This window comes from Coregonus lavaretus (assembly GCF_964263955.1).
Source record: "Coregonus lavaretus genome assembly, chromosome: 8".
In the NCBI taxonomy this organism is placed as follows: Eukaryota; Metazoa; Chordata; class Actinopteri; order Salmoniformes; family Salmonidae; genus Coregonus; species Coregonus lavaretus.
The window spans coordinates 30,783,072-30,795,569 of NC_139995.1; the positions used below are offsets into that span (position 1 = coordinate 30,783,072).

The 12,498-nt window shown below is 40.8% G+C and overlaps 1 protein-coding gene and 1 long non-coding RNA gene across 3 annotated transcripts; both read left to right on the forward strand.

Moving 5' to 3' along the window:
- The first annotated feature begins 377 nt into the window (after positions 1-377).
- LOC311133890 (proliferation-associated protein 2G4-like) lies at positions 378-7,028 on the forward strand. 2 transcript variants are annotated; one of them, XM_084167495.1, is made up of 12 exons: positions 378-567; positions 1,903-2,031; positions 2,450-2,555; positions 3,807-3,876; positions 3,981-4,137; positions 4,272-4,350; positions 4,508-4,586; positions 4,734-4,867; positions 5,046-5,140; positions 5,228-5,355; positions 5,605-5,658; positions 5,743-7,028. In XM_084167495.1, exons 1-12 carry the CDS (start codon positions 483-485, stop codon positions 5,806-5,808), a joined length of 1,182 nt encoding a protein of 393 aa, XP_084023621.1. In that variant the 5' UTR covers positions 378-482; the 3' UTR covers positions 5,809-7,028. The 2 variants fall into 2 exon arrangements, 1 of the variants encoding a protein (XP_084023621.1); XR_014613644.1 differs by having other exon boundaries at positions 400-567; positions 5,218-5,355; positions 5,743-6,273.
- Positions 7,029-10,477: 3,449 nt separating this feature from the next.
- On the forward strand, positions 10,478-12,479 carry LOC311133520. The gene is made up of 4 exons (XR_014613603.1): positions 10,478-10,522; positions 10,625-10,651; positions 11,495-11,517; positions 12,142-12,479. It is a non-coding gene; the product is annotated as an uncharacterized lncRNA (long non-coding RNA).
- The last annotated feature ends 19 nt before the right edge of the window (positions 12,480-12,498 follow it).

Genomic DNA, 12,498 nt, shown 5'->3' on the forward strand with positions numbered 1-12,498 from the left:
TCTTCTCCAGAGCATAGACTGCTCCAGAGTCACCCGGAGAATATGATGATCATGATGATGTGTCACCCACATTTTGCACAATATTTACCACTTGAGTCAGTAATGATTAGAAGCTCTCTTGGCATGTTATACTCGCAGCAAAGATGCTGCTCAGTCACACAACAATACAAAAAAAGATGACCTGGAACGCAATCCATGTTGTGGCTGTAGCTGAATGTGTGAAATTGAATGTATTATGTGGTGCTACGTGTATAGTTATAGTAACTTGAAGGGGATTAGAAACTACAATCTAAACCATGAAGCTTCACTTCCCATTTTGGCGGCATGGTTGTTGTGACGTTTTTTTCTTACGTAGGAAGAAGATGGGAGGAGAATCTGGGGCGAGGAGGCCGGGCTTGAGCAGCGGAGTGGAGCTTTGAATGTGTGTCGGTCTTGGTGCTTGACACATCGGGAAAACTGTTGAATAGAGAGCCGCTGTCAAGATGTCTGACAACGAAGAACAAGAACAGACCATCGCGGAGGACTTGGTTGTCACCAAGTACAAAATGGGAGGTGACATCGCCAACCGTAAGTGTCCGATCAGAGTGGCTTGAAATGAGGTGACCTACTCTTGTCGGCCATTCGTTTCGTACACACAACCCGCAGTGACAGTGTAGTCACCAGAACAGGTAGGCACGTACCAATGGCCGTGTTCGACAGCATCAAAACAGTGAATGTATCATGGGTAAATTGTGACTGACTGATCTACAAAGAATAATGAGTCGTTATTTATGATGCAAGGTAATTTGTAGATCAGCCAGTTGGCAGTCGCCTGTAGCACTGTCGGCTGTGTCAAACAAGGCCAATCAATGACTAAGGCACAGTCCAACAGCCATGTGCTTTGACATGCTAGTCGCAGTTTAGAAACGTGTGGAATAGAAATGTCTAGTAACTGTTAGTGCTAGCAAGCTGACTTCACGTGAACGTTATTTTGTAAAAAACGTAGGCTAACTGTTAACGTTATATCATCTACAGTCACATCAGACAGCTAGCTAACGAGTTAGGAAGGACACTTGTATCTTTGTAGTGACTGGGTGTATTGATACACCATCCAAAGTGTAATTAATAACTGCACCATGCTCAAAGGGATATTCAATGTCTGCTTTTTGTATTTTTACCCATCTACCAGTAGGTGCTTTTCTTTGCGAGGCATTGGAAAACCTCCCTGGTTTTTGTGGTTGAATCTGTTTTTGAAATTCACTGCTCGACTGAGGGACCTTACAGATAATTGAATGTGTGGCGTACAGAGATGACGTAGTCATTCAAAAATAATGTTTAACACTATTACACACAGTGAGTCCATGCAACTTATTATGTGACTTGTTAAGCACATTTTTTCTTCTGAACTTATTGTGGCTTGCCATAACAAAGGGGTAGAATGCTTATTGACTCAAAAAATTTCAGCTCTTCATTTTTAATTAATTTGTAAAAATGTCTAAAAACATAATTCCACTTTGGCATTATGGGGTATTGTGTGTAGGCCAGTGACACAAAATCTCAATTTAAAACATTTTTAAATTCAGCCTGTAACACAACAAAGTGTGGAAAAAGTCAATGGGTATGAATACTTTCTGAAGGCACTGTATGTTTGGCTGGTTTCCAGCTATGGACTTCAGAGACTGGCCTCAGGCCCTGGGTAATGACTCATAACCCAAAATTGAAACCAGTTAAATGGCTGCTGATTCATCATGACATAATACAACCATAATGGATAGTCTTATTCAAAGAGAATGCATATGGTGTGATTGAATGTAATGATGACATCTTTGGTGTCACTTCTACACTCTAATCTTTTTCATCTCATATTTGTCTGACACCTCTCCAGCTCCTATTCCTCTGACCACCCTCTCTCCTGTAATGCAGAGGCCCTGCGTGTGGTGATTGAGGCGGCCAAGTCAGGGGTGTCTGTGGTCAGCCTGTGTGAGAAGGGAGATGCCCACATCATGGCCGAGACTGGCAAGGTCTTCAGGAAGGAGAAAGACTTGAAGAAAGGTGAGGGGCCGGGGTGGAGAGGAGAAATGCCTGGGTGAGAAGTGCAAGAGGGATGGGGCTATTTACTGTACTGATAAGACTGTTTGCCCTGTCTCCCATCGTTGTTTATGTAGGGCAGGTGGTTCAAAGCCATGGTTGCTCTCGTGAGTGGGACAGTATGTTGTCATACTGTCTCCAAATTAGAAACACCACCTGATCAGTTCAGCCTGTGGCAGCAGTCTGCATGTGTCCATGCCACACATTCAAAATGGGCCTGAACATGGGATGGGTCATTGAATATGCCAGTGAGATGACAGAACTATGAAGAGTGATATGGGACAAAAAGAGGGACATTATTTGACATCAGTCACGTCTCTCTCACAAACAATACAGATTATTTTCAATTAAAGATTTGGTGGTTCTCTCTTCCCTCTTCCAGGCATTGCCTTCCCCACCAGCGTCTCAGTCAATAACTGTGTTTGCCACTTCTCTCCCCTGAAGAGTGACCCAGACTACACACTTAAAGATGGGGACCTGGTCAAAATGTAGGAACCTCCATCTACAGTAACGTGGCCCCCCTCACTCTGTGTGTCTCCAGTCTCCCAAGTGTGTGTTGTCTTTCCCCTCTCTCGTCTGTCATCTTGTGTGCTGTGTTCTCATGCGTCTGATGCTTGGCTGTTGGCTTGTATTTTCTGTTAGATCTCGTCTCCCTGTATGTCTATTTGCGCCTTATGTCTATCTGTCATGTGGCTAATGATAAGTAATTGGATTGGATTACATGTCTTGTTCATCTGGCATTGGTGTTCAATTGTCACTATGGCCATTGCATAGTTGAACAAGCCTCTTCAGCTTAGTTGTTGGATTGCAACTTTTGTCTTCATCTCTCTGACCCTACCTTTCCTGTTTTCTGTCAATATATATATAAGGATGTCACTGTTTGGAATATTGTGGGTGTTATGTGTTTAAGAGCCAACTAGATGGTTAAATGCCAGCTTGTGTTGTGGTACTGCAGGGCCGTGCTGTTCTTAGAATCTGTTGAAAAGTAACCTTTTTCATTACTATAACAACATCCTGTGTGTGTCCTTCCACCATGACAATGAAATTGCTAGTGTTGCTGTCTTTGGGATACACTGAGCCCCCTGCAGTATTGTTATAGGTGAACATGAACAAAGCAATAACAAAACGTACCCTGTGACCATATCCTCACTCAATCACACACATTCGATTAATTCATATTTGTCTGACCTTGTATTTTTTGTAGACTTCTTTCCCATATGATCTTTGGAAGCACAACATGACTGACATTTTGTCTCTACCTAAATTGAAATAATCATCTCATCGAGTCCTTTTACACAATTACATACAGTGCTTTCAGAAAGTATTCATACTCCTTGACTTATTCCACAGTTTGGTGTGTTACAGCCTGAATTCAAAATGGATTAAATATATTTCCTCACCCATCTACACACAATACCCCATAATGACAAAGTGAAAACATGTTTTTAGAAATGTTTCCAAATGTATTGAAAATGAAATACAGAAATATCTCATTTATGTAAGTATTCCCACCCCTGAGTCAATACTTTTTAGAAGCACCTATTCAGGCTGTAACACAACAAAATGTGGAATAAGTCAAGGGTTATGAATACTTTCTGAAGGCACTGTAGATAATAGATATCAGACACTGGTTGGCAGAAATAATTCTGAATGTCTGATGCACTTCTGTTTTCCTCATGACTCATTCCATCTCTCTTTTCTTCTTTTATTTTCTGTCTCTGCCCCCTTTATTTCTGCAGTGATCTTGGAGTCCATGTTGATGGCTTCATCTCGAATGTAGCTCATAGCTTTGTTGTGGGAGCTACTAAGGTATGTACCTTGTATGACCTTATGACTTGGAGTTTTTGATCCCTCATCGCAACAGGCTTAAAGTTCCCACATCTTCTCACCCCACCTCTGCCCTGTACATGTAGGAGGCTCCAGTGACAGGGAAGAAAGCTGATGTGATCAATGCAGCTCACATGTGTGCGGAGGCAGCCCTACGCCTTGTCAAGCCTGGCAACCAGAACTCAAAGGTGACGGAGGCATGGAACAAGATTGCTCAGTCATTCAAATGCACGGCCATTGAGGGTGAGTGCCTTCACTAGTTAAGTTGACTCTGATTCATGGGTCTAAGATAGTGAATCAACAGTTTTATCTGACCTTTAACGTCTGAAATGTAGGGAGAAAACGTTGCAATGTTTTTTTGTACCTTTCTGTTTAAGGTATGTTATCTCATCAGCTGAAGCAGCACATCATCGATGGAGAGAAAACCATCATTCAGAACCCCACAGACCAGCAAAGGTACATTGTCCAAGCACTTGAACACGTGTAGAGAATAGTGCTTTGACGAAGTGCAATACCACAAAGGCAGACAGGAGGACACTAAGACTGAATGATAACTGAAAGCTTTGAGTTATGTGAGTTGCTCTGATTGGCTACTGTTGATGACCGTCGGCAGGAAGGACCATGAGAAGGCGGAGTTCGAGGTGCACGAGGTCTACGCTGTGGATGTGTTGGTTAGCACTGGTGAAGGGAAGGTAAGAGAGAGGGAGATTTTTTTTTTTTTTACTGCCCCCATGAACTGTCCTAAGAAGCCGCATACTAATCTTTTTCCTTTACATTTGTTACCTGGCTAAATGTGACTGTCCAATATAGATGTTTCTATGCTCCTATCCCCTGCCCAGGCCAGGGATGGAGGCCAGAGGACCACAATATACAAGAGGGACCCCAGTAAGCAGTACGGGCTGAAGATGAAGACCTCCCGCATGTTCTTCAGTGAGGTGGAGCGACGCTTCGACGCCATGCCCTTCACTCTCAGGTAGGATACCAAATGGAAGCACATTAGAAGTGTCAGAGAGATGTCATAACCAACCCCATATCAAGACCATACTCTTACCATAACAGACTTATCATCTCTGATGCTGTGAGTCAGGTGCTTTGAATGTCCGTTGGAGATCTCCTCAGCTAACGGGTCTGTCCTGTTCCTCTCCTCTCAGGGCGTTTGAGGATGAGGCCAAAGCCCGCCTGGGCGTGGTGGAGTGTGCCAAACACGAGCTGCTACAGCCTTTCAGTGTGCTCAACGAGAAGGAGGGTGAGTCTCTGCATCTGTCTTTTCCTATCCTCTGTGCTCTTTCTTTCTGTTTCGAGTTACCTGTCTCATTATCTCAGTCTCTCTCAGGAGAGTTTGTGGCCCAGTTTAAGTTCACCGTGCTGCTGATGGCCAACGGCCCCCATAGAATCACCAGCGGACCCTTTCAGCCAGAGCTCTACAAGTCAGAGCACGAGGTGCAGGACGCAGAGCTGAGGGTAAGTAAGGCTCCCAGCCCACAGCCCCAGGCAACCTGAAAGGCTTTTCACCGCTCATATTACATGAATAACTATTAATGAACAGGGGTTTGCACCTCAGAGCCTAAACTAAGTAACTGCATAAGGGAACGGTGAGATGGCATCTGAGGTTTTGACCAGTCTATTTCCACACTTGCCAGCTCTGTTGTGGCTGTCTTCCATGGAAGAAATCTCTTGATTGACAACAAACAATCCATCTCTCTCCCCCAGACTCTACTACAGAGCTCAGCCAGTTGCAAAACACAGAAGAAGAAGAAAAAGAAGGTATTTGATATGAAAAACGAATTAAGTCGATACAGTCTGTTCGCTCTCTTCATTCTTATCGGTGCCCTCCTTCCTCTCTCCTAGGCCTCCAAGACTGTGGAAACCGCTACTGGACAGCCAACTGAGGAGAGCAACAAGGCGGCAGTGTAGATGGCTACCTGTATTCTGACACATGCATACACACACACCCCCCAAAGAATTGAAACTTCACAAGTGAATCTAAATCTTCCCCAACTGTTAGCTCTTTTTGACCCTCATGCCCTTTTCTAGCATTTGGCCCATTTAATACATCTGATAGATCTCAAGTCTGTTGAAAATACAATTTTGTGTTCCACATCATTCAGTTGATTCTGAATAAGGGTCACACCCATGAAACAAATTGTTGTAAACAACATTATTTGCCATTGATACTTAACTGAAATATGAGTTTGGGGAAACACAGTTTTGGAATATGATCGATCAATAACCTTTTGTAGCGTTGTGTTTGTACACCTTATCATTAGGTGATGTAGCTACCTGACTTCAGAAATGTTGCCATCTATAGGTGAAGTTTTATAAAGTTTCTAAATTAAAAATGTAATTAAAGCAAGTTTTGTTTTAATTATTTTAAACTGGATGATATTTGTTGTGAAATAATGTTGGGGTGCCAGTCACACTTCGTAATAATTCCAAACCCTGATAAGCTGACTTGGTACTTTCATTGTACATGAAGGAGACCGAGTTAGCCACTCAAATATTTTGGCCTGGAATCATATTTGGTTAAAGTGTTACAATTATTCAAACACGACAGAATTGAACGGTTAGAGCACAGAATTTAGAGAACAGTATTCTCGCACCAACACCTGAATGGTTGGTTATGGGAACGAACCCTGCTACACTTACTGCCACCCCCCTCTTTCCTGGTAGGGGATTTTTTTAGGGAATGGTGCACTGTTTTCATTCAAACAATTTTAGTAATTGTTTTTTTTCAACGATACCTACTTTTTATCAACCATCTACCAACATATGAAACTTTTTAGTGGAGCTTTTAAACAGTCTTCATTCAGGACTGCTTGAAATCATATTTTATGCAAACCCATTATTCTGCTAAGTAAGATCTGTAATCTGGCAAAAAAGCTAAATTGATAAATTGTAGTAGAATAATTTTAGTGACAGGAAATTAGGTAATTAGTTAGCCTACTTTTATATGAAAACTTTGCCCACATTTTTGATGTAATTGCATATAATATTTTTTTTTTTTATAACTTCCTAATTTGGTCAGCTCAGACATGCACAAAGAGTTCATGTAAGTCAACATACATATCCCCTGTGTTTTTGTTTGTTTTATTTTCAGCAAATGAAGAAAACATTCAATAAACTTTATAATACCAGAGCCTTGTTGTTATTTTTAAAAATGGAGTTTCCACTATTCTTCTATTGATGCTTTTGCTGTATGAAACAAAATGGAACACAATTCTACCATCAGAGCACAACTCATGGACTGTATAGGGCACAGATGAAAATAGTATATAATCTATGGGAGCCTGGACCATTCAGTTTCATTATGATCAGAGGTTTCTGATTATATATCTGTGAGGAGGACTGCAGATGTTTAGTGTGGTGAAAAATACCTTGCTCACAGAGTTGTTAAACCTGTCTTTAATTTGCTTGATAAGGTTTTAAAGGAAACTGACATGGATGGAAAGTTTCAAGTTTTTAAAGTCGTGTACAAGTACATTAAAATGTTTTTTTTTTATCAAGTAGAACAAAAACACACAAGGAATAGAAATAAGAACATGAGAAAGGTCAGTTCCCGGGTCAGTGACAATACCATATTTACAATAGAGCCCCACAGTGGAGGTGTCACAATACCCATAAAACCTAGCGGTCAAACGGAAATGGTTCCAATCGTTTTTTCCACCATACATTTTTCTCATGTAGGCTTACCCTGGCGTGACGTTGTGATAACCATGTAACTCTCTCGGACAAGGGGACTTTTATTTATTCTAATTTGAAAATGCTAATTAGCATCAAAGTATGAAAATGTATGCACTCACTAACTGTAAGTCGCTCTGGATAAGAGCGTCTGCTAAATGACTAAAATGTAAATGTAAAGTAGACATCATGCAAAACTACAAATCCCTGCAAGCTCCTGCACGTCATCTCTAGATGACACCTTTGCTAACAGGTATTGTGTCAATTGAAAACTTGCACAAGACAGTTCACAGAATTGTCCATTTAAAGAAATGTAGCCAATTTATGCATTACTACATTTAGCTAACATTAGATAGCTAATCCAGAGATTCTTACCTTTGCCTCGATCCGGCACTCTCGTCCAGATCATCATGGCAATTGTAGTTCTTTATGATAGCCACATTAGCAGCTAATTAGCATTTCATTTTTTGGGGGTAAATACAGGTGAATATACTGATAAAAGTCACCTTGTCCTAGAGAGATTTACACGGTTATCAAAACGTCACGAAAAGGGTAAGCCTACACGAAACAACACTTATTTTAAGTGTTTTTAAAATCCCCTATGGGAAAAATGAATGGTGGAAAAACGATTGGAACCATTTCCCTGTTTGACCGCTAGGTTTTTTGACTCACACTGTGGTACTCTATATTTACATTTACATTTTAGTAATTTAGCAGACGCTCTTATCCAGAGCGACTTACAGTTAGTGAGTGCATACATATTTTTTTTCATACTGGCCCCCCGTGGGAAACGAACCCACAACCCTGGCGTTGCAAGCGCCATGCTCTACCAACTGAGCTACAGGGGACTACATGCAGGGATGCTGAAGGGGCTCCAGCCATTACCAAGAGCGGTCCCTTTTAAGGTGCCACAAACCTCCTGTGACCCCTACCTACATGTACATATTACCTCAATTACCTCGACTTAACTGTACACCCGCACATTGACTCGGTACTGGTACCCATGTACAGTTGAAGTCGGAAGTTTACATACACTTAGGTTGGAGTCATTATAACTTGTTTTTCAACCACTCCACACATTTCTTGTTAACAAACTATAGTTTTGGCAAGTTGGTTAGGACATCTACTTTGTGCATGACACAAGATATTTTTCCAACAATTGTTTACAGACAGATTATTTCACTTATAATTCACTGTATCACAATTCCAGTGGGTCAGAAGTTTACATACACTAAGTTGACTGTGTCTTTAAACAGCTTGGAAAATTCCAGAAAATGATGTCATGGCTTTAGAAGCTTCTGCTAGGCTAATTGACAACATTTGAGTCAATTGGAGGTGTACCTGTGGATGTATTTCAAGGCCTACCTTCAAACTCAGTGCCTCTTTGCTTGACATCATGGGAAAATCAAAAGAAATCAGCCAAGACCTCAGAAAAAAAATTGTAGACCTCCACAAGTCTGGTTCATCCTTGGGAGCAATTTCCAAACGCCTGAAGGTACCACGTTCATCTGTACAAACAATAGTACGCAAGTATAAACACCATGGGACCACGCAGCCGTCATACCGCTCAGGAAGGAGACGCGTTCTGTCTCCTAGAGATGAACGTTCTTTGGTGCAAAAAGTGCAAATCAATCCCAGAACAATGGCAAAGGACCTTGTGAAGATGCTGGAGGAAATAGGTACAAAAGTATCTATATCCACAGTAAAACGAGTCCTATATTGACATAACCTGAAAGGCCGCTCAGCAAGGAAGAAGCCACTGCTCCAAAACCGCCATAAAAAAGCCAGACTACGGTTTGCAACTGCACATGGGGACAAAGATCATACTTTTTGGAGAAATGTCCTCTGGTCTGATGAAACAAAAATATAAATAAATAATTCTCTCTACTATTATTCTGACATTTCACATTCTTAAAATAAAGTGGTGATCCTAACTGACCTAAGACAGGGAATTTTTACTAGGATTAAATGTCAGGAATTGTGAAAAACTGAGTTTAAATTTATTTGGGTAAAGTGTATGTAAACTTCCGACTTCAACGTTGCAGACCAGTTGCAGCACACTTGGGTTCACATTTAAAAGATCTACAGTTTTATAGTATGAAATAGCCTCGTTATCAGATTTTTTTATTATTTTTTGTAGCAAATATTTTCTTACTAATTTTGTAACATTTATTCTGCATTGTTGGTTAAGGGCTTGTAAGTAAGCATTTCATGGTAAGGTCTACACCTGTTGTATTCGGCGCATGTGACAAACACGATTTGAATTTTTGATTTGAGCAAATGAAGTGTGTGTGTGAGTTTGTGCATAGAATCAGTGCGATAAATATATAATAGAAGGGTCAATGCAGATCGTATGTCTGGCCATTTTGTTAGTCTTATGGCTTAAGTATGCCCCATTTTTTTTTTATTACAAACTGAACCCATAGACTTAAAAGGTTGTAGACAAACTTGACATTTATTTATGTAACCTTTAACTTGGCAGGTCAGTTAAGAACAAATTCTTATTTACAATGAAGGCCTACCAAAAGGCCTCCTGCAGGGATGGGGGCTGGGATTAAAAATGAAAATATAGGACAAAACACACATCACGACAAGAGAGACACCACAACACCACATAAAGAGAGACCTAAGACAACAACATAGCATGGTAGCAACACAACATGGTACAAACATTATTGGGCACAGACAACAACACAAAGGCAAGAAGGTAGTGACAATAATACATCACGCGAAGCAGCCACAACTGTCAGTTAGAGTCATAAGAGACATACCTGAGCACAGGTACATAATTCCAACATAAAATATTAGTTGACGTTCATTCCTTTCTGCCTACATCTCCCAGTGAGCGCTGAGCTGAGCAAGGGGCAATTTAATATGACGTTGTTGCACTATAAAGCCCCTCCCCTTTCCTCGTCACATCCTCTTTCAAGTTGGTGTCCTCGCTTTAGTGGTAAGTGACATAGAATGCTATTCCGAAACGAATCCAAACTAATCTGAAATAATTTGTTGCCATCCGTTACATCTAAGAACTTTGTTATATATTTTATTGCAGACACATCTCCACAAGATGAGAGCAAAGGTAAATGATGCATTTCAACGTTCTTATTGGCGGGTTTGTGTTTGGCTCATTGTCACTACTAGTCAGTGGCTAGCTGGCTACCTGACGCTAGACAAACCTTCCTCTAGCGTCCTTTATTTTAGAACTTAACTGTTGTACAATATTGTACTAGTAGGAAACTCTTCGTCGGTGTTTTTAATTAAAAAATGTAATCCAGGATTTGCCTCGTCCATGGCGCTCTATATTATAAAAATATATATAAACGCAACAATGTCATTTTTTTTTTTTTTACTGAGGTACAGTTCATAAGGAAATCACTCAATTGAAATAAATAAATTAGGCCCAAATCTATGGATTTCACGTGACTGGACAGGTGCGCAGCCATGGATGGGCCTGGGAGGACATAGTGAGCATTTCTCCTTCGCCTAACGGGTGTAAACATTTGTGCACAAAATTTGAGCAATAAGCTTTTTGCGTATGATAAATTTCTTGGCTTTTTCATTTCAGCTCACGAAACATGGGACCAACGCTTTACATGTTGCGTTTATATTTTTGTTCAGTATAGTTGGGTAACATCGTAGTTAAACTAGATTACACTAGCTAATGGCACACATGAAAGATACTAGCAATGTTGCATTTGTAGACTGCAGTAATGGCTTGTCAGGCTAAATGTGACTGCTTTCCAGTGCCACGCGTAACGTTACTGCAGGTTTGGGAATATTGTTTTGATGTATGGTCTGCAGTGCCTAGGTTACCCATATGCCCACGTCATATGTTTAGCTCAGCAGTGTGCTGTTAACAAATTATTTGGCTTGTTTGAATGTGTTTCACTTGACTAAAGCATGTTTCTGTGTTCTTTTACAGTGGAGGAAGAAGCGTATGCGCAGGTAAGAATCATTAATTGCCTTATTTCTTGCTTTACATATGAATGGTACAAGTTGCTTTGTCATTAGCAAAGTATGAAAAATATCACATTTCTGATGCGAAGCCTAAAATGTTGCCTACCATTATTTTAGATCCTGATATGGGAGTTCAAATTCATTTTTACCTGATTAGATTGCCTGCAAATAAATTAGTGTTCATATCAAATTGTAGTTTATTGGTCACGTACACAGATTTGCAGGTGTTATAGCTGGTGCAGAGAAATGCTTATATAGTATAATGTCTCGCATCTACAATACAAATGACCAAAAATCTAAACAAATCAATAGTCCCAGTCTGAAGCAGGTATGGTCTTCAAGCAATAGCGCTCGCCAGCTTGTAGTCCTAAAAACCGGAAATGAATTACCTAGTTCGTTCAGCCATTCCTATGGGGGATGAACGGCAAAAATGTCTGAAGTTAACACTGGCTTAGGAGATCTTTGTTCTGAGAGTATACCAAACATTAGGAATACTTTCCTAATATTGAGTTGCATAGTAACTGTAGGGACTTAAACAATCTAAACTGACATGGCTGTGTATAGTTTAGCTTATAATGTAGCGCTGTTCACTCATTGTTCTCTTGTCTGTAGGCTGAAGCGTAAAAGGCGAAAGATGAGGCAGAGGTCTAAGTAGACTGGCCCATACCCTACAGCTGTTATCCCTCTCCAAGCCCTCTCTGGTGATTGAAGTCTGATGTCCATGATGTGCTGAGAGCTGAACATGGTCATCTGAAGCCAACATTGCAATGGCGTAAAGGACAGATCCCGGCTACCCAGCCCTTTACTCTGCAAATGGTCACTGGCTGATGACTACTGGAGAATGGCAAAGAAGACTTGAGAATGAATCTCCTGTTGAACTCTGGCCTTTTACCATCTCCCCAGCTGATTTGTTGTGAAGACCGTAATAAATATTTGGTTTACTAACTACATATTCCTGCCTGTCATTGC

Bases quoted from the DNA above. Each gene is read 5' to 3' on its own strand.
- LOC311133890 (XM_084167495.1), top strand. From the start codon at position 483: ATGTCTGACAACGAAGAACAAGAACAGACCATCGCGGAGGACTTGGTT. The intron at 3,877-3,980 runs GTATGTACCTTG...CTGTACATGTAG, and splicing joins TTGTTGTGGGAGCTACTAAG to GAGGCTCCAGTGACAGGGAA. The intron at 5,141-5,227 runs GTGAGTCTCTGC...AGTCTCTCTCAG, and splicing joins TGTGCTCAACGAGAAGGAGG to GAGAGTTTGTGGCCCAGTTT.